Source organism: Rhea americana, unplaced genomic scaffold (genome assembly GCF_003343005.1).
Source record: "Rhea americana isolate MKP2758 unplaced genomic scaffold, rheAme1 scaffold_28, whole genome shotgun sequence".
NCBI classification, from domain to species: Eukaryota; Metazoa; Chordata; class Aves; order Rheiformes; family Rheidae; genus Rhea; species Rhea americana.
In genome coordinates this window covers 5,454,239-5,476,009 of record NW_028186401.1, presented here as the reverse complement: position 1 = coordinate 5,476,009, position 21,771 = coordinate 5,454,239, and the positions used below count along the sequence as shown (strand labels likewise).

Sequence of the window (21,771 nt, the reverse complement as noted above, 5' to 3'; positions counted from 1 at the left end):
AGTGAAGCGACTTCCCGGTATCTTTTTCCTATTTAGCAAGAGAAGATTTTGGCTTAGTCAATATCTGAAGTGCTGTGAGATCCTTTGATTGAAGGATCCAAAGTATTCTCCTGGTTAGCCCCAGCATATGTTTACAGTCCTTTTACTAGCGACATGCTTTCTGATTTGAAGACCTGTGGYGTAGCTGGGCTGGGAGCTTTGAGCACAGACATAATTCCTGCTGTACCTTCTTCCCAACAGTGGTTGGAGTTGCTTTCAGCGTGGCTCTGGCTTGTCAGATACCTCCCTTTTTAATTATCAGATTGTCTCGTCATTTTTACTGTAAGCATTTTCTTGTGCTTGTTCTGCTGGATTTATGTATTTGTGCCATCATATGCACTGACTTTATGTTTTATATGATTTGATCTTAATGTTTCCATTCTCAAGTGTGATTGCTCATAGGATTCATGTCTAAGCTCCATAAATAAACCTGAGAGAGAGGGGGRAAAAAGGACAAGGGTGAATTGGGAGAGATTTAGGGATCCCCCACCTCCTGATGGGGCTGGAGCAGTGTGGGCCAGGAAATTGTSTGCTGTCTCAGCCCTCCTTTCTCCCCAGGAGTGCATGAAAACATCAGAGAAGGAAATGTCAGTTCTTAGGGAGGGAGATGGGCTTTAGTAAATGGCAAGGTTTTGGTGGCACACTTTCATCTTGAAAGATCCTAAAATGCTTTAGRGATCATGAACATAGGAATCACCCACTGACAACAGATCTGGCAGCCCTTTGTATGATAAGGTATCTGCAATTTCTAACAGGCTGGGGAATGGCAGCAGGTGGGGGAAGAGCCTTGTGTTGAAGCGGCAGCAGATACCGCAAGCGGGAGGAGCACAGCACAGAGGGGCTGCTGGCCTGGCGCTGGCTCCTCTTCAGCCTGAAGAAGTGCAGTGGGATCTTGAGTGCCTCGAGGTGATCAGGGCTCTGGGCTCATTATCTCATTCAGGAGAGGGGAAAATTGATTGCTATTTGGCAATTTCCGCCTAGCTTYACTGCTAGAGGGGCTGGAAGCTGCACAAGGGTAGGATTTGGAGGAGATCATTTGGAGAGCTCGGATGTGTAATTGTGGAGCACTTGTCTCTCTCCAAAGCTCAGAGCTGTAAACTTATATGTGCCATTTCTCCARAAGGTTAAAGGGAGGGCTCCCTGAGAGAGGTACTGCCCTGTGCACCGTCATGCTGGGGCATGGCAAGGGGAAGACCAGGTCTGAGGATTTGTACCTTTGCAAGCTCTTCAATGAGCCAGGGCATGTCTGCAGCCAAGGTACAGCGGGGTTTCAGCAGAAGTAGTGCTGTGTGGGCTGTTCTCTGCAAAGATGATCATCCAATTTCTGTAGTCCAGTTTCCAATTTCTCGTGTGATCTCTGTGGCTTGCATGACTACAAGGCTTGCAAATGAATTGGAGTGAAATTTGGGAAGGAGGATAGGGCATTTGGTTGCAATCCCTGGAGAGCTGCTGTGGCAGATGTGTGCTTGTTGAAGAACATGGCATGAGCAACCTAAGAAGACACAGGGCTCGCCATGAAGAGTCTGGGAGCTGCAGACAGGACCTGAACTTCATGGATGTGGGAAAGGTTGTTTCAGATTGGTTCAGATGATGGCAACAAGCACAGAGGAAGAGCTGGATTTGCAGGGATCTGAAGTGAAACTGCTGCGTTCTGTACAAGTTGGAGATCTGCAATGCCTTTTGAACTCTGGCGTGGCCGTTGCTCAGGGAAAGAGATGCCATGTGACAAACAATCCAGCAGTCGCAATCAGCAGCCCTGGCGACGAGAARAAGTGGCTGATTCCCTTTGCAGGGAAGCAGCGGGACGTGGTGGAGCCCACGGCAGTCTGGCTCCGAACAAGTCCTTGCCTCGCAGGCACCAAGCACTTGGTTGGCTCCATGCCCACATCTGCCAATAAAAATTAAGAAATTGATTTCCTTTTTTTTTTTTTGCCTGACAGGACAAGACTCTTTTTATGAGACAGTAAATGCAATCTTGCTCTGAGCATGGCTAGATTTTTAATTGTATTTGTTGTGCTTTCACTTATTCTCTTTTATGACTTTCAGTTCCCTCCTTTGCTGGTGCAGAGATCTGCCCTGGGGGATTGTTTGATTTTGGTTTGAGCAAAAGGTTGGATTTTTTTAACACTTTTTTTTGGTTTTACTGATAAGCTGAAGGTTGGGGCTAGTTTTCTGTCTGTGGTTATAAATAAATGCATATGTGCATATGTATAACTGAATTGTAAAGCAGGGCTGAGAGATTCTGTTTTGGAATTATCCACTTGCCAACCAGTGATACAGCCCTTTGAAGAACAGAATTTAAGATTAAGATCAGTGAAATATGGAGGTGCCAACAGAGTTTTGAAGTCAGATGGGGAGGGGTTTTTGTAATATATTGGAGTTTAATGAGGTCTRCTTCAGTACTTGCTGTACAATGCATGGTGACCCAGTTTACTGAAGAGGTTTTTTTCCCTAGTTATGGGTCATATGCAGTTGCTAATTAAGTAGGTTAATTATATGGCTGCTTTATATTACACAGTCAAATGTGGATGGCACAGTTATCTCTTGCAGTGATCATTTTTGATCAAAAATTATGTTCTGAACAACAGTGCCTGCAGGCCTGGGTAGAGGGGAACAGGAATTGCCCTGCAGCCTGAGCACTCACTTCCTCTCTGTCTGCTTAAGCAGCTCTGTTTTCTTACTGAGCATGTGGCTTGGTGCATGGATGGAGTCGTCCTGTCTGAAAGGGCATAAAGAGATTATGGCCCCATCCTGGGTATTGTGCTGTCCTGTTCACGTGGCCAGCTGCGGGCTGCACCAAGCCAAAGAGACAAGAGCATTCAGCCTGAGAAAGTCAAAGCTGACAACAGGATCTTGACACGCAATTCCTGCAGAGAAATAGGCATCCAGGATGCCTAGGAGGCTGCCTAAGGTCCATCTGCAGTGTAGTCTGTTCCTGTGTTGACCAGGTAGGCTGGGACTGGAAGGSAAGTACTTGGAATTTCTTCAAAAGCATCAAAAAGGAAAAACTACTCCTTGCTGAAGGTTGTTTGTTTGTAGGTGAAAAGTGCTACAGGTTGGGGAGCTCTGAGCAGCCTCAGGCCCTTRTAACCAAAATGTCCTTGAAAGAAGTTTCTTTAACCTCTCCCCATCCCACTCCAGCAGCTCTCAGGCCTCTGGAGCATCCCTAGGCTATCTGTTCTAGTGTTTAACCATCCGTGCTGCTAGACATTAGGGAAAACATTCAAACCTTAATCTCCCTTAGTGCAGTTTAAACCTATTATTTCTTGTTTTATCCCCAGTGGACATGGAAAACAGCTGTAATGTTTCTCTTCACAGTAACCTGTTACATATTGGAAGACTACTATCACATGGCTCTTCAATATTTTCCTCAATGCAAAGCATATTTTTTTCATTTTTTTCTTTAGAGGTCATATTTTCTACTTCTTCAATCCTTTTTGCTGTTTTGGAGAGGTTACTGTTAGATAGAAAGCTGGAGTTTTTGCTGTTCTTCACCTGTATGCCTTGGAGCATTCATTATGTTATGGATGTGTATGAAGTGACCATTATCTTCTCAAATCTATGGTTATTTATAAAGTATCCTATATTCCTGAGCCTGTGTTTTATCAGAAAATACAGCTCTTAGCCTTAGTAAATAATTTACCACTATGATATAATGATGCAAACAGGGCCTCCCCAAGCTATTTATTATTATTTRTTTCATTTTTAAGTAACAAATGTCCATGTAACACTGAATGCAGCAGGCACTTTACAGACATGAGTTAAAATGTATATCTTATCTGATAGAGCTTCCAGATAAAGAAGGAAAGAACAAAAGCACCAAGCCAAACTCAAAATTAGCCATAGGCAAAACTGAGGAATAGAGAATGATTTTCTAAAAAGCAGAACTTTCAGGGCACGGAAAGAAAATAGCCCAGACAGGAGGCTGGAGGAGACATAAGGGAAGAGATGAAGCTGGGAACAGTSATGCCCGAGTGGGGCATGTTCCTTAAGAAAAAGGAGTTGGATGCAGATGCGGAGCGTGGAAGAGAAGAGAGACAATTTGAGTTCTTTGTAACATCTCTGCAAGAGCTGCATTTTCAGGCTGCCTAACTGCTCTTGGGATAACGGTGGATTCATTCAGTTCCTGATGTTGTGGTCACTGCAGTTAACTCTCCCGCCAGGACTGCAGACGAGCATGTAACTGCGATTGGGGTACGTGCTGTGCAGGACCAGGGCACGGGGAGGGCCTGCCAGGCTAACTGAAGTCGTGGGACAGCCCTGGTGGCTCTGCTGACCTTTCCTGGCAGTCGTGTGGCCCCATGCCACTGATGAGGCTGCTCAGGACYCAAGCTCCTCCCCAGCCCAGGTTCCCTCATCCTCTGCCCTGGCTCTCTGCCRGTTCTTGCTGCCTGGTGCCCATGAGACGTGGCAGAGCCCATGATACTTYTGATTCTCAGAACATATACAGGCTCTTTAAAATATTAACAAATAAACTCTATAGTTAATGCTCACAGTATGTTTGCTGTAGTGCAGGTTGATTTATCCACAGAAACATCTGCTGCATYCCTGTTTAGACTTTAAATTTCAGAGGAACTTCAAAATAATTTACATTCTTTTAAAAGTTTATAGAGTAGTATATCAGGAGTTAGCCTAGACTACCCTAGACTATTACTCTGCGTTTTTATGGTACAAAACTGGGTTCATTCCTATGTCCCTCTGCCCATTCATCTGTCAAGTGGAAGATGAATCTAAATCTTAAGATCTGTATTCTTTTTTTTTTAATTCCATTTTTTCCTTTAACTTTACCTGGAAGATCCACTGCTGAAGCCAGCTAGAATTCTTCCAAATAAAGCCATTCATCAGCATTATACATCATAAACTCAACCTCTTTACCTACTTAGCAGCAAAAGATATATGATATTGCCAAAAGAGATTAAAGGGGTTGAAGGGTAGGTAGCTGCTTTATTTCCAGAAGTTGCTGATGACAGTACCTATTTTGAGAGTCAGAGCAATAGTCAAACCTATAAAAGTGATCAGTGGCTACTTCATATCAATAATACTTTTAGAATTTGTCTTTCAGGCTTGTGCAGCCAGTCCAATACTTGCCTCAGTCTCAGAGGGGCAACAGAGTGGTTGTAGCCTTTGGAGGGGGGGCTGGGTACTTGTGAAACTGAAGTTTAGATGGCAATTTCCATGCAAACAAAAAGACCCGGAGTTTGATCTCCTTCACTCTCATCTTTTTTTTTTTTTCTTTTTTTTTTCCTGCAGCTCAGTTCTTAGCAGAAGAGTTTTTAAATATTATCTCTAGTTTCGTGCACTGCGATACCCTAAGACATGTGTACCCAGCAGGATCCATGCCAGCCTAGCATACATCCCATSGGTGGCCATAAAATCAAACATCTCCCTTTAGTACTAACATTGCAGGCTATGTCCTCTTCACCCCTCATCAGGAAGATGTGATTTCTGCCCTCAGAGCAGAGGACAGCATAGATGACCTCTTTCGCTAGAGAGGCCTTTCATATCAGGCTGTCCTGTTGGACATGCCGTGATCTTTCTTTGAGGCAATATCTTTGCTGCTTAGGAAAAGCAATAAGCTTTCAATAGCCTCTCCCACAGCTCCACAGCAGGGGAGATCGTTATGATCTCTCTTCATATRAATTATACCAGTCTATATCCAGCTGATATTTTTATGACATGCTTTGTGACCTGCACCTTGAAATGGAGAGGTCACTCCTTCCYGCTGCGGTCAGGCTGTCCATCAGCGCAGAATATGGCGGAAGAGAGGCGCACACACCGTGCAAARCCCAGGCCATCTGTTTTGCATGCAAAGAATTGACAAGAAAAACAAAAGTCATTCAAACCAAAATTGCCTGTTTACTTTTTGTATTTGGAGAAACGCAATGTATGTAGTCCCAGCAGAAGCATCTTGCGGCAAGAGTTGAATTTTGCCTTTGTATCTCAAAAGTGGGAAGTCACGTGGGCCCTGGGAGGAACTTAAAAAAAAAAGAAAAAAAAAAAGCAAGAACCTACCAGAAGGAATTCACAATAACGGCAGAGACTTTTCTTTTTCTTGTAACTAAAACACCTGTCATGGCTGCCAGGAGTCTGCTAATTACACAATAACTTTATTATATCCCACTTGGAAGAACAAACAATACTTGAAGTCTCAAAAATGAATAGCCTTTAGATGAGATTAATGCAGGCAGAATGACTGCACGGAGCCTGTATTCTCCATGTCCTCTCAGAGGCTCTGGAGAATAAAATGACTTAAAGACTCCCCTCTTTGTTGCTAGCACTACATAATAAGGTAATTGTGCAATTAGAAATAGATTACTGATGGGAGAGAGGCATTTTCTATGCAACACAGGTAAAAGACAGACCTCTCTGAATAGGCTCGAATCTCAATAATCTCAATGCAGCATCTCCGCTTATCTTTGCTTGATCTGCTGGTAGCCCCAGGCAGCTTCTGGAAAGGAGAAAGGGAAGATCTCTAGTTGACCATGTTTTTCTTCCCATCTGAACATGCTGTGTTGCGTTTGATTCGGCCACCAAAAGGAGGTCCCCTTGGAAAGTTGCAGTGTGAGCCACTTGTTCCTTGGCTCCTTGTGATCCTGTGTTTATGCAGCATGCGTTGAAAGGTTTCACCTTGTGATGGAGGCGTTTATATAGAGCTGCTGCGGGCTGGCAGCTGGGACCTCTGGGATATGTGAGAATAGATGGAAGTGGGGAATTGTATAAATCTCTGATGTCCCCTGGGGTTTCCAGCCCTGGCAACTGATAGCAAAGGCTGAAGTTAGAGGTTCTAAAAATAAAGCAAAGCATATTTCTAAAATTGGGATATAGCTGAATATTGTAAGATAACTCTGCAATTGGGATGCAAGYCTTTCTTCTAAGGTATAGTTGCTCTTTCCTTCATGACTTTATTTTACCTTCAGGAACAAGCCTGTTCATCTTTAGGGAAAGATTAGAGTGGCGGTGCTCTTAGTGCATTCATCTGGGTGCTAGGAGCCACGGTTTAGGTAGGCAGTTGCAGGAACCAGAATAGTGGTTCGGGTCACCGTCTGCATGAGGCAGATCAGTGTATGTGCATTCAGTGCTGCTACGAAGCATGACTTCATCSTTGTGGTCTGTGTTTTGGTCTGCTCCACAGAAGGAGGCGAGGGTGTGTATATGAGGGCTGAGGAGCTCAGGGGAGCACGTGGACAAGTCCTAGAGGGGCAGCATTTGACTAAGCTGGTTGTGAATGCTGAGGTGCTTTGGGGGCAGGAAGCTTTTTTGCACCCATGGCTGGGGAGGTGGCTGCAGGGGGCCAGCAGCCACTTCATTTCTATCAGAGCAGCAGTCATTGGTGCTTTGTGTAGGGGGACGATGTGGAAGGAGAACTGAAACCTCTCCACTGGGTCCATCACCTTGATGGAGTGGCAGGATCGATAATGCAGCCCAGTGAGCTAGCAGCAGATGGGGAATTGGGAATTAAGAAGTACTTGAGATGGCAGCAGACAAATTAGAGAGGATGAGGAGGAGGGAATGTCCTGGGTTTGTCATAGTTCAGCCTTAAAGCCCGTGGTGCTGACTTCTCTGTAGCTTGCTGGGGGCTCTCTTCCTGCTGGCCTTGGGAGTCCCTGATTCCCCTCAACATTGGAGAGGGGGATACTAGCAAGATGCTGAGCTCATCCCTGGGGAAACTCCCTCTGAGCTCCTGTTCTGGTGAGAGCAGCAAGACAGTTATTGGGAGGCAGAGACACTAGGGAGCTATGGCTGATCTCCGGTACTTTCATCTCAGGATGCTGACTAATTTGTCTTGATGCTTCCTTGCCTGTCTGTTGGTGCTCTGAGCTTTTTGGGGCAGGGAGGAAAGCGTAGAAATGCTGCCATTCGTGGTGGTGGTGGTAGTGGGGAGGTAACATGAGCTGACTGAGATCTGCTCCAGTATTTCTCACCTTGTCCAGAGGATGGTAATAATCTGTTCCYGGCCTATAAATGCAGCAATCTGCACTACACAGTCAGTAGGGCTAGTGGGCCTCCTTTCCCCCTGGTTATATGTGACGGATTTGTGTGTGATATTTCTAGGTCCTGTGGCAGTGATCAGCGGAGAGGAGGATTCAGCCAGTCCCCTCCACCACATCAACCACGGCATTACGACGCCCTCATCCCTGGATGCTGGTCCAGACACGGTGGTGATCGGCATGACCCGTATTCCTGTCATCGAGAACCCTCAGTACTTCCGACAAGGTCACAACTGCCACAAGCCAGACACGTGTAAGTGCCCGATTCAGCCGGATGCCCCTGTGAGGGCCAGGAGGAGGGTCAGGGACATGGGGGGAAGGAGGGCCAGAAGGTTGAGGTTGAAGAAGAGGAGGAATAAGAAGAGAAGGAGGCTTTTGAGGAGAGTGGGTCTTAGTATGGTCCAGAAACCAAAGTGAATCTCAGGTCTCAGAAATCACAACATACATACACATGCTTCTGAAGGAGCCCTTCCACTCTCACATTCACCTCCTTTCACCCTCCCTGTACCACTCACCARTCACCTTCTCCCCTTGCCTGAAAATGCCATTTGAAACAGGGCTCTGCCTTGCCTGCTTTGAGCACCACGTCAGAGGCATGAGCAAGAACTTGTGTGGAAGCACAGGGTATTCAAGTGACCTGCTGCATGTGGGAGGAAAGGACATGCCTCCCCTTCCTCCTACAGCAGTTTCCCAGCCATGTAGCAGCAGAACTTTTTACTTGGCTTCCCTGTGGTGCAAAGACAAGCTCAGGACATGTGTTCATAGATGGGGCAGGTGCACGGAGATAAAGAACAGAAGGTTTAGATGCTGGATGTCTTATATTCATGGGTCTTTGCAAAGCTTGCAGTTTCCCTATATAAATCTGGGTTGTGAAGTCAGCCCATTAGAATAGCAGGTGGTGATAACCTGACTCTCTCTCTCTTTAGCTCTCCTAAATTCTCAGCATAAAAGAAAAGTGCTGGGTAAAAGGATGCATTCTTTTAAGTCCCTCACTACTTCCCATGACTGCTCTGGGGCGTGATCCTCCCCAAGGTGGGCGCTYATAGTCAGTAGTTGAGTTCTCCCTTGCCTTTTACTAAATCTAAGAAGCAAACTGAGCAATACAGAAAGTTCAGATAATATTCCTCCTGTTATTGTTCATCTTTCGGGTATTTCTTGGTTCTACACAGAACTGGATCCAATAAAAAGGTTGGAAAGAAAGATGTTGTACTGTCTCTGTGGGCCAGGCAGAAGCAGGGGGTAGCGCACTGAAGTCTGCTTTCAGCTCTCCACTTTGCTTTTGCTGACTCATGAGGCTAAGGAAACATAATTCAGTATCTGGAACAGAAGCTCTGGTGGGAGGCCAATCTCCTAACCTGCAGAAATTCATGCAGCGTTAAACATTAGGCAGAAAGTTGCTTCTCTGTGGCTGCAGCTCTCCCCATCAGATGAAGGGGAGCYGCAGCCAGCAGCCCTGCTGCAGTATTGCTGGGGCAGCCCACCGTGCGCCCTCCCAGGTGCCACAAGCAAAGCCAGGAGCYGAGCCTCGTGTCCCGGGTCGTTGATCATTGTGCTTCAACTGGCCAGAGCAATGGGGCGTATCCAGTTAATGTGCCTAGCTTTCCCTTTGATTTTTATTTTAGTGTAATTATTTTGATCTGTTTGTAGAGARAGGGAGGAGGGGATGGATTAGGCAGGAGCTAGTAAAGCTGAAAGTAGCATGGGGTTGGTTTTTGCTGTTATTTATATTTTACATTTCTTATAGGCTTCTCATCTCAAAGTGATTTACAGGCTCTGATGACTTTTTTTTGTCCTTTTTTTTTTCCACCTTCCATACTCTCTCAGATCTCTTTAATCTCTGCGCCGACTATTTTGATATGCTAGTGCTATTGCAGTTACGCAGTAGTAGTGGTTCAAACTCAGAGGGTTAAGTTTTGCTCTGAGCGTTTGCCCTGTGGGGCTTGTCAAATTTAGTAGGGTTGCAGGGAAAATAGCTCGCAGCAGGATTTGGCCTCAAAGTTTCATGGGGCTAATTGATTAGAATCTGAAAAGCTAAATGCACAGCAGAAGCGCTTGGCAGTGGCATCTGGAGCTGTTTCTCCTGTGGAACGTGCCACAGGGGGAAAGTATAACACTACCAGTAAGTATGGACACTTTGAAATGCATGGAAAATCACTTAGTTTTGTGCTAACCCTCCCAGGCCCCATCTTGGAGCTCCAGGTTTCCCAGCACTGTGAGGAAGGATTGCTGAAACTAAATCAAATGTAGTGMAAAGGCGCTACATTTGGGTGCTAACAAGGGGAAAAACATAACTGGATGTTGTCAGGTCAAAAACCTTTTCAATTTTTGGAATTATTTACCATTCACAGGGCAAGAAATAGGCTCTGAGACCTTGGGCAGAGTTGGATTTGGTATGTTTCTATATTGTAAGCCCTGTAAGACTTCATTTAGACAAAACTTCTTTGACTTAGCTACTGRCTTTCCTTAAGGCTGGAAAGTTTCATAACTCACCTTTGAAAATAACCGTGCTTTGGGGAGCTTTCACCATTAAAAGGTGTGTTTGATTCAATATACTGTGTTCAACTTGAACCCAGGCTGGGGAGCGCAGACAGCTGGAGAATATTTGTTGCTGCTCTACATTTTCCCACTGGAGGGATTGCTTTACCTTGCGCTAAGCTGGGGCGCAAACACTTCATTTGTTGCCACGCGTAGAGAGAAGGAGCTGCTTTAGGCTGGGGAGCACCTCGACGCCCAGCTGAGCCTGTGCCAACACAAGCAGTTACCTTGCTTCTGCCAGCCGTTGTGCATCACAGCCCCCACGAGCCCCGAGGCTACGCGGCCTGGCCTGAGCAAGGCACTCGGTGGCACCCAGTATTTCTCTTTTGCATTGAGATGTTGCTAGAACAACATCTTCAGCAAGTGGTTTCCCTCCTTCTGTCTCTAGAGTCTTCTTCCTTCCTTACTTCATTCCACCAGTATCACTGTACCCGTGGATGTTCTTGTCTGGGCTGAGGACATGCCGACACCCATTACTGAGCTGCAATGAGGAGAGCGAACTCTATACGCTTAATGCAGTATTAATAGTACATTGATGTGATATAGATTTCTGTCACCCTCTATACTAGCAAACATCGCTTATCACGCAGGGATGACGGACGTTTATTCCCAGCCACTTAGCTCTGCGTAATGGAATTGCAGCTGAAATATGGAGGACGGCTCCCTGCCCGCTGAGCTGTGGCCCCGCTCGTGCCTGCCGCACTGCGCTGTCCTTTSGGTTCTCCCCCAGCGGGCCCAATAGTTAATGTGTCTACAAGGAGGCAGCGATGTATTTCTCATGAGGGATGCACTTTCCTCCCATCAACAGGGTGAAGGATTCAGGAGCCTGTTCTCACCTCCAACTTTCTGGAATTTGTGCAGTTGAAGTTTATTTCTTACCCATTCTTTGCTACAGCCGGAATTAGAGGAGCAGGAGGGACTTAGAGACCTTCTTCCATTCCTGGCTGAGGGCTTCCTGAAGAGGCATTGAATAAAGTGCACCACCCTGTTTTCTTGCAACTATCTGGGGAGATGCTCCCTGCATCCTCATGCAAYACCTCCAGGGAATTCTGGGCAGTGATAGAGTTTGCAACAAATCCTTGTTTCAGCCACCCTCAGCCCCACCTGGKAGGTTAGGCGAAGAGCTGGGCTGACAACAGAACAGTCCAAAGATTCAATTTCAGAAGAAAAAACTAAAATATACTTTTCCACCTGCTTTCTGGCATGTGTAAGAGCACCAAGTGGCATATCTGCTAGGCAGATGTCAACAGGAGGAACAGCAGGTAGTGATGAATTTGCACCTCTCTGTATTTGGAAACAAACAGATGAGAGGAGACAAACAGGACTACCCGGCTGTGGAGCAAGCACTATGGACAAAATACCTGATGAAGATGCAGGGTGAGGGGGACCAGACGGCTCCATCCTGTGGTCAGGGGTTTTCCTAATGCAAAACATGAGCCRTGCTTCCCTCATTTGTGTCCAGAAATGGCCATCAGCGATTGCAGGCAGGAGACGTCAGCTCATTACAAAAGAATTCTGACTGGTCACTGAAAAAACAAGGAGCATTAACCTGGAATATTTTCATGAGGTGGCTTTCAAGCTGTTTGTAGGACAGTATTTTCCTAGATGTGGTTCTTGGCAGTAGCAGCAAATTTTTACCTTAGCTCCATCTCCCTATGTTTAGGATTTGTAATTGCAAAATGAATAATTATGAATAGCTGGAGATTTTTATGGTGGAAGACTTTGGTAATGTTTCAGATGAAGTATTTTGGAGGTTTATTTTACTTTAACAGCAGCAATTAATAATCAGCGTAATGCATCACATGCAGATTAGAAGTTCTTGGATCTGATCTCTCAAGCTTATACTAATGCCACAACACAATCTTGAAGTTGCTCAGTTCCCTGGCATTTGTGTTTTGACAAAATAAGTCTTCTCAAGAAAGGCATAAATYAGAGAATAAATTCCAAAACTCAATGGAAAAAAATTATTATGGGGTGCAGACCCTTTATAGATCCTTGTCTGTCTCTGGGAGGGGATGCTAGATTCCCGCTAAAACTGCGCAGCTCAACTTTTTGGACAAGTGGTTTCATTTTAGTGGAGATTATTGCTGGCTGCTGTGAAGACACTACTGGTGCTGGCTTTATTTTCTTCTTGCAGGACTGGTGCAGTCTCAGGACTATGATACATTCTCCACACGGGTGGAGCAGCCGTCCTTCCATAGAGTCCTAATGAGAGGTTTTTTTCAACCTCATTTATTACAGGCTGCCCTGACATAATTACATATTCGAAGTTAGTAATTACATGTATTCATGCTAATTAAGTAATTAGCTATAATTACACTAACTGTAAATACATGGTAATCGGCTAAAAAGAAGTGCTTCAGAAAAAAAAAAACAAGGCAAATCACACAATAAAAGCTCCATCAGCACTCTTTCACTCAGTACTCTGTCTTTATCTTGTATTTTCAATGCAGTTTAAAAGGAACATTGTGGTCATTTCAAAAATCATATTTTTTAGACAAATGGATTTCCTTACCTCTGCTTCTAATAGGCCTTGAAAACAAAATGAGAAAGACATTTTATAACCTCAGTTTATCTTGCCACTATTCATTTTGTTCAGTTAATGTTTTCATGAAATGTAAAGGTGGAGCCAAATTTGAATAGCAGGTCTCAGTTCCTCCCACAGGTCCCTGMCAGTTCCTCCAGACTTCTCTTTTTCTCCTCTTTCCTCTAAAATCAAAAGCCCCAGCCTCTTCTTCAGTAGAACTTAACTCCCATTATTGCCCTAAGTGGGCTCTTTTGGGCCACTACTCCCTGTTTTGGGGCTCCTCACTGTCTTATGTCTGATCCTTCAAAGTCAAGCTGTGTGTGATAGTTATGGAGAATTTGATGGGGACTGATGAGTAACCATATAACTTTTCAGTATTCTGCTGTCCAGTTCTACGTATCTTCATTTGGTCTAGCAAAGCCTGAGTTTCTAGACCTAAATGCTCGGCAGGTGGAAGGTGGTGGTGGCCTCCGCCACAGTGGACTGCCTTCATATTTTTCTTCCCTCTGGTCTGTGCTAGCCTCTGATAGAAACTACTCTGGGCTCCAAGTGTTGACATGAGCTTCCTGCAAATGGATTTGGATGCTGAAGAAACCCTGCAGGCAGTGGTTGTCTATTTCCAGAGCRTATGTTGCAGGTATCTGAAGAAATACATATTTAGAGTTGCAACTTTGTTCTCAGTGAGTCAATCTTCAGATTTTCCTGCTATGAGTTCACTACAGAAACCAGAGTGTTTCAGGCCACCCTGGAATGGCTGACAAAATCTGTTATGCRTAGCTTGCCCCCAGCAAGCTCTGCAGGTGCTTTCTATGTGGTTATATTAAGGGAAAGCTGAGCAGTGTAGGAGGGTGAAAATTACCACACTGGTTTCTCCTGCTTGGACCCTCACGCTTGGGAAGGAGCTGCTGTAGCCGACAGTGCAGTGCCTGGTGGGACAATTTTGTCTTACTCCAAATGTGACATACACACTGGCTTTATTTGCATACAAGCCAATTACCTCCTGCAGCTGTTTGGGTTTTAGATCCTATCTCTGTTCGTTCAATGTGTGTTTACTGAAGATGTTTGTAGCAACAATTCAGATCAAAGGCAGCTTAAGCAGAATCCAGCCCCAGCGTGAGGAACTGAAGCTGACAGCACAGCTGCAGTGGGTGGTGGCACTTTGGAGATCTACGTTCCGAGTGACGGGAAACTATTAGAAGAAGAAACCCTTAAATCAAGCAGAATACTGTTTTGTGCTGCTGACATTGACCTGCCACCAGAGAGACTGCACTAGTGGAGGAAACACTCCTGTATATAGACATCAAACGGTGGGCAAGGAAGTGTTTTTCCCATGAACAACTGTCTGCCTGTCCCTCTGTCTGAAAGCATCTCCTCAGGACCCTTTAATCCTACTGTCTATAGGGGTGACAACTAGGGTTAGCTTGCCTGGGGTGATTTCAGAAAGGGTGCCGGTGATGTGTCAACTGTCGAGTAGCTAACAAGGCAAGTAAGGAGACGCCCCGAGCCGATTTCCTACTGGATTTGGAGTGACTCTAAAACAGCAGGCTGCTCTCACTGCCTAGCAGCCTTGTGCCTACATCAGATGGGTGGTTTATTCCCATGCAGCTGAAAACAGGCCTCAGCCTCCCTCCGCCTGGGATACAACTGCCCAGTATGTGCACCGTTTTGGTGAGACTGCCCCTGCTACTCCGTATGGTATTCATCTCCTTATCTCTCCTTACCTCTCCTTCTCTCTTCCTACACCCTCACCTGATGTAGGTGCTAAGCGCTCATGCACCCTCCCTCTGTGCAGCTCTACCGGCATTCCTCCGCCCCCACACCCACACCACCATCCCCGTGTGCAAAGGGCACATGTTTCCCCCACTGCTCATCTGTGCACCACCATGATCAGTGTGGTACAAAACCTTTGCTGAATTATCTCGGAGCTCCTCTTAATTTCCCGTGGCACAGTGGCACCTACGTACTGAACACCTCGGCATCGCGAAGGATGCTATTTGCGCACGTGCTGACTTCTGCCAAGTGCCTTGTCATTCCTYGGTAAAGCCAGGGACAATGTAATGGTTTCGTCCAGACAGTTCCCCTGCTGAGGATTGCTTAAAGCCATCAGAAGTGCTTGTATCTCCATTTTCTGTCAGATTTAAGGCCTTGCAGTGCARACTTTTTTCCTCCGGTGGCCTGGCACGAGTCAAGACGCATTGCAGCAGGAAGAGAGGAAAAGAATGGGGTAAATGAGGGCTAAGGGAGCTGCTCATTCCYCAAATTAGCAGCTATGTCCTCCAGTATTGGTGTTTCTATCTACCTTGTCACATTTGTAGTGCTCTTGACCCCACATTGGTCTTAAAGCTGAATCTGAGGTCCATGCCATGGGAAGGCAGGCTCTGTTCAGCAGCCGCTGCTCCTCGTGCCTGGAGCTTCCTCCCAGCCAGGAGAGAAATGGTGACATGGCGTGTGACTTGAGGAGCTTGCTAACTCAGGCAGCCCTGGTGCCAGTGATAATGAAGAAGGTTTCAGAATAATCTCCTAACGGCTCATTGATTGTGTGAATTAGGCTGTGGGTTGCTTTAAAAATAGCTTGCGTGTGTGTACGTGCGTAGGGGTAGAGTTGCAGTACTGATTTATCCTGGCCGCCAGTTAAATATTTATTGTGTTTTTAACAAGTTTAYTGCGGCTTCTAGTGGTTAGGTGTTGGGAAAGTAGCTTGAGGCTGGTGCGTTTTTATATTCCCAGGCCGTCAGTGATGTGCCCGTGGTTTGCTCTGGTACCTGGTCCTGGGATACCTCTTCGAGGCAGTGAGCAGCTCCCAGAATTTGCAAGGAGATCATGTTGTGACTTTTTAGTCAAATCAGGGTGATTTTCTGTTTTAAAATCTCTCTCTGACACACATGAGGGATTCAYCGTGAGCAGATAGGAACTGACTCTGGTTAGAAGAATGCATCCTCTTTTTCTCTGGTAGTTGTCCRGTTAAATTATGATTCCTAATTAAAAATAGAGGCTATTGTTTAGGAATCAGGGGCTGGTTTGCATGTTGGGAAACAGCAGCAAWGTTATTAGTAGCACTGCTCTCTAGAACAAGAAATATGGTCTAGAATGTTAAAATGATGTTTTATATATCAGTAGAGATTAAAAACCAAAAGCTTTTGCGTGCTGTTTTTGGGCTAGACAGCCCAAAATACCCTATTCAGTTCTGAAAGCTGAGGGAAGACCCAAGTAAAAAGATATTCTGCCTAAAGAGCTTCTTGCGTCAAAGGAGACTCTTGTTTCCAGCCTAACACGGTGCCTGGCTCTGGGGAGAAGCTATGCGAAGGCAGCGTGGCTGCTCACGCCCCTGGGCTGCACAGGGGCAGACAGGGCAGCACCCTGAAGAGCAGAGCGCTCTTGCCTCRTGAATAATATATAACAAAAAATGCAAAAATTGCCATTATTAGTTGCAGAATGTTTCTACCCCTCCTTATAACCCTTGTGGTTTTATCGCTGCTGTCATTCCTGGGTATGGGCAGGGAGCGGATTCACTGCGGACAGGGTCGGTGAAACGGAGGGAGCTGATGTTGCTAATTGTAGCAGACGCAGTGCAAGCGAGCGCTCTCCCGGCCTGCGCGCGAGTGTTTTGCTGATGTACACCTGAACTGCGGACCTGAAACAGCTGTCTTATACTGTAGTTAAGCGTAAAGCACTATCCTTGTTGAACTGAAAGTGATTTACTGAAGTGAACAGACTGGGTTGAAAACTCGGCAAACCTGTTTCCATGTGTAACTGATATAAGATTTGTATGCGAGTGTCTCGAGGTGAAAAGTACATTGAATTCACGACATGTAAGGATTGCTCTGGATGCCCGGGCTTGTATCCCGTTAGGCAGGGTTTATTGCATAATCCATTTTCAGCCTCCTGCACAGTCATTCCTAAGCAGACTGTTTAATTTACCTGATGCTGAACCCTGTTTCAATCTGCTTTGGGGACCTTCTTACCTGAACGGATCTGTTTCTGAGAAGGGAACAAATGGAGATTCAGTGGAAGCACAAGAATTTCTTTATGTATGCATCAATGATCAGTCAGTCTTGCCACCTGCATTGAAGGGTGGTTGATATGGGATGCAATACTCCAACTAGCCACAACTTTCAGCCTCATGCAGACTGAGCTTTCCTTAACTTTTGTTAATTCCAAGTTCTTATTTATTACTGGTCTTGCAGCAGTAGCTGTGGTTCTCTGAAGCGGTGATGTGTCTGCAGAAATGTCACACCATTTGTTTGAGCCCTATTAACTAATTTTTCTCAATGAATTGGAGCGCCAAGTTCCAAAGGTTAATATACCTATGTATTTTTATACATATGAATTTGATCTATTTCAAAAGTACTCTTTTTTCATGTTTGAGTATCTGTTCTTATCTTAAAAGTATTAACAGGTTCTACATTATCCTTCTCTGTCCCATTCACCACACCGCCTTTTTTCCCCTTTGCCAGGGTAGAGGAATTGATTTATTCATTTTCTCTAAAAGCATCTCTTAAATTCAAGACGAACAATCTCTCTGGCTCCCATAAGTGTGACTACGAGAACAGGCAGCTAAGTCTCCTAAGTGTATATGGCAAATTTGCAATTAGAAGAAAACACTGGAACAAAATGATTTCAGCCCTTGTCTGCCTTCTCCCAGCCCTTCTCAGCCCCCCACCTCCCTCTTGCAGGATTAAGCTAATCCTCAAATGAGCAAGATCTTTGGGAAAACAAAGAAGCAAAGTAAAACCAAGGGAGGGGAAAGAAAAATCCTTCACACTCAACACTAATAAGGAAATTACTGGCATCCTACATTATGAATTGGATGAATTTTTAATAGTTAGAAATGCAGTTGATTTATAATGCATCCATCTTGGACTGCAGGGCCTCTTGCCAGCTAATAAATAAATGACAGGCCCCTTGTATTAAAAATATCAGTCATTTTACATCTCTGCAYTGTAATTGGTGTGGAGTATTGAGCAAGGGGACATGATTGCCACTAGGTATATACCAAAAGCAACGGCCCTTGTACCTCAAGCTATACCTGAGATCTTGATGCAGTAGAAGGTCACAACCCAATCTCCAAGGCTTATATGGGCAGGCAATGGCTTCTGCTCCGATCCCGTTACTCACAAATATAAAGCCAAAAATGTAAGACTTGGCAGAGGGTTCAAAACTTCAAAAAGGTAATTTTAAGCACAACTTAGCACCCTGTTTGATGTGTCTTATGCTCTAGGACAAGTTAGTTACCCCTTGAAAGCATTAGGAGCTTACAGTGAGATGTCTCCACCTAAGCTAGCTGCCCAAGGCTCCCTTCCTACACAGTGGAAGGGAATAGGGTGCTTTGGGTCTGATCTGGGTTAGATATCGTAKTTAGTATGAGGTGCATTGCACCATCTGTTCTCTCGATGGTACTGGCTACTGATGCAGCCAGGGAGARACTAGTTCAGAGTCAGAGATCAGCATGAAATCGTATGAATCCCACTACAAAAATTCTTAGTGGGGGATATGTTAAAAATAAATACTAGGCAAATTCCAGAGATAGGCTGTGCTGGGACTACCTTGTTCCCGTGCCCTCTARAAGGGCACGAAAGTCAGGGGAACCTTACTGAAAGCACAGGAGTCAGCTGAACCTTTGAGTGATGGGCTGTAATGTTTCCCTCTCCTTAATAGCGAGAAGTGAGCTAGCACCTTGCAGGGTTACTGTTTCTGGAAAGAGGAGTTTCTCCTTGGATCCTAGCAGTGAGCTGCCAAGCATCTTCATCTCCATTTTACAGAGGAGGAGAGGCACCCGGAAAGGCATCAGTTTGTYCACGGTCATAACAGGTTGCTGCCACCTGGCAGTCTGGCCCATGTTCAGCTTGCTGGGCTATATTGCGTGTTTAAGGGTTGCCTCCTGAAGTTCTTTCACAGCCAATCCTTTACCAAGCRGAGTCAGGAGTTTAGATGGAGAAACAGGTTCTTGGGGCTATCAGCTGTGTATTAYGATCCTGCAGTATGCAAAACAGCTATTCTGAGCTTTTCTGTCTCCTTTCCAGATACGTTAGATCAAATTCTCCGTCCCCTCTCAGATACAAGCATTGTGTGGGCCATGCTGCAGTTTAATATATTTCTTTTTTGCCCTGACAAGTAATTCAGAAGAGACCTTTCCTAGCAAACGTCCTAGGTATTCTGTTGACCCCATTCCACCTACGCATTGCCTCCTGGCTGGCTTAGTAGGAGTCATGCTGGGCTTGAAGGAAGAACCATTGCTTTTTACCTTGGCTTTAGTTCTTCACTGAAGGAATTGGATGGAAAGCCTTGGATATAAGCCTTGCTGCCTAAGGAAAATACTGCTTTCCAGGATACAGACTTTCATCTTGACCTGGRGGAAGGGATCACTTACTGCCTTATTTATTACATTTCCCCATAGTAATGTAAATACTATATTCATAATAGATATGGATCTTATGAATAATATAGAGATTYGAACTAAGTAATTGCAGTGCTTTTTAATACAAAAGATCTTCAGCATCAAGTAATATTAATGATCTGTCTTGATATGCTCTCTACTGAGGGCAATTGCTAACCCCGGTTCCATGAGAATTTGAGAAATTGGGGCAGATACCGTAATGTGCTCTTCATCCACTGTGTTCCCTCTGGGACACCACACAAAGACTATCCTGTATGCTGATATTTTTCAGCTTTCCCTAGATCTTCCAAAGATGGAAGGTTGAGTGAGTCTAGGAAAACAAATATCTTTTGTAGGCAGGCTAGGCTGGGCTGTCAGAGGAGACAACTTTGGGAGGAAACGTAATACAAAGATCCTAGCAGTTCCCTGTGGTCACTAACAGTTCTCTGGACATTCTTTGGAAGAGCAAAATGATTAGTTATGGTGATATGGCTAAATTCAGGCAGAGGTAATGAAATGTTATGTCTATACTGATGTGAGTCCCTTCTCTTCAAGGTAGTTTTAATTTGAAGCTCCAAAACCTTTATGCAGCTTTGTTGCTGTGTGCCGTTAAACAGGTGCTGCATTATCCGAGGAATTCTATCTAAAGCCAAGCAGTTGTTAATGGGTTAAGAGCTTTTGGAGTGAATGCAAGATATTATTAATAAGCATTAAGATTTAACATCTAATACATCTGTTTAACGTCTAATACTTCTTTGCAGGTGCGTTATTGTAGGGGGCAGGATGATGTGTCAGTAAATTTCAAGCCCTGAATCGGGTTGTTAGCCTCTCGCATTCCTCTTTCTAGCCACGTTCCTTTTTAAAGTTGTTCCATTTCCTTCTCCCACCGCCTCCTTTTTAATAGGAGTGCGGATAGAGAAGACCTGTGGACTTTCTGTGCAGTCTGTGCCTCTGAACTAGCATAGCTGGTACTGGGAGAGAAGAGGAAGAGATGGCTTACTGACCTCTGTAGGCTGTGTCGAGCAGGGAGTGTGTGCTCAGGTGTTTCTTTGCTAAAGGAATGGTAGCTCATTAACACTCTGTGCCCTGCAGATAACTTTTATTGATCATCAGCTGCTTAATCAAAAACTCTATCACAGTTTGCTTCGATTATTCTTTTCCATTTTGTCATCTCTAGAGAATAAGCTTAGCCGAAGTTAATATACTCATTATGCAGTTGGGAAACCGCTGCCACAGACTGGTATGTAAATCTCAGGTTTTAGGAAGGTTTGTGTCTTCCGTCCTGCATGCAGCAGGATTAATATACTGGGTGCATATTCATCCACTTTATGGGGTGAAAGAGGCTATGGGAGAGCTCTATTAAGGGCATTTTAATCTGCCCCTGGATGGTAGTACTCACCTTCCATCTCATCTGGAAGTCCAAGCTTCAAACCTAGGTCCTCACAGTCCTAGTGTAGCAGTGAATAGCACTACTATTATGCTGTAGAGGTAACCCACGCTCCCCTTTCCAGAGATATGTGGTGGCCCCCATATCACTATAAATACCTCTCAACACGTGCACATGGACTGCTGGATACCTCCCTGCTGCTTCCCTCCCTCCTCTCTCGTAGGTGAGTGTTTGGGTCGAAGCTGCTTATGGATTTGTCACTGCTGGCAATCACTTGGCAACTGGGTAAAAAGAGGGGTTTCTCCATGTCAGAGAGAGAGCGCTTGGGAGAGTGGATGGGAGAGCTGGGCTGAGGTATGACCTGTGTAGAAAAAAGGAGCAGGAAGGCCTGCGARTGGGTGTCTGACTATGGGTGGCATTTGGAGGTGAAGCGCATGGAAACAGTGTGTCTGAGAGATGTGAACCTGGTGAAGGAGATGAGCAGAGAGGTGGGTGGCAAGCCATTCTTGCAAAAGTCTACTTAGCTGGACCAGGCCTTTTTTATTTTATTTTACTGTATTTTTCTGATGGTCTGTATGTGACATATATATATACATATATATATATATGTATGTATGTATGTATACAGATGCAGAACTGGTGACTTAAAGCCAATATAGGAGGCTGAGTCTCCTTAGTTTTTTGTTTGTTTGTTTTGTTTTGTTTTGTTTTAACATGTCTCTGGCTATCTAAAGAGATCTTGGCCCTCCCAAAACCAGCACCTTGAGTTTGTTGCTATTGAATATTTTACTGATGCATTCGAGGACACATCTGGAAAGCGGCTCAGTGAACAGTGGATTTACTCTCTTGGAAGCCATCAGGGCAGAGCTCTGAAGAGAGGAAGTAAGGAGTCTTTGCAGGAAGTGGCAAAGATACTTATCAG

At 45.1% G+C, this 21,771-nt stretch overlaps 1 protein-coding gene across 2 annotated transcripts in view; it reads left to right on the top strand.

Annotated features, from left to right (window-relative positions):
* NTRK3 (neurotrophic receptor tyrosine kinase 3) overlaps positions 1-21,771 on the top strand; it is a 231,953-nt gene that overhangs the window by 124,102 nt on the left and 86,080 nt on the right. For both annotated transcript variants that reach the window (XM_085308663.1, XM_085308662.1), the window contains exon 12: positions 8,092-8,280. In XM_085308663.1, coding sequence (XP_085164789.1) covers positions 8,092-8,280 — 189 coding nt within the window. The remainder of the gene's footprint in view (positions 1-8,091; positions 8,281-21,771) is intronic.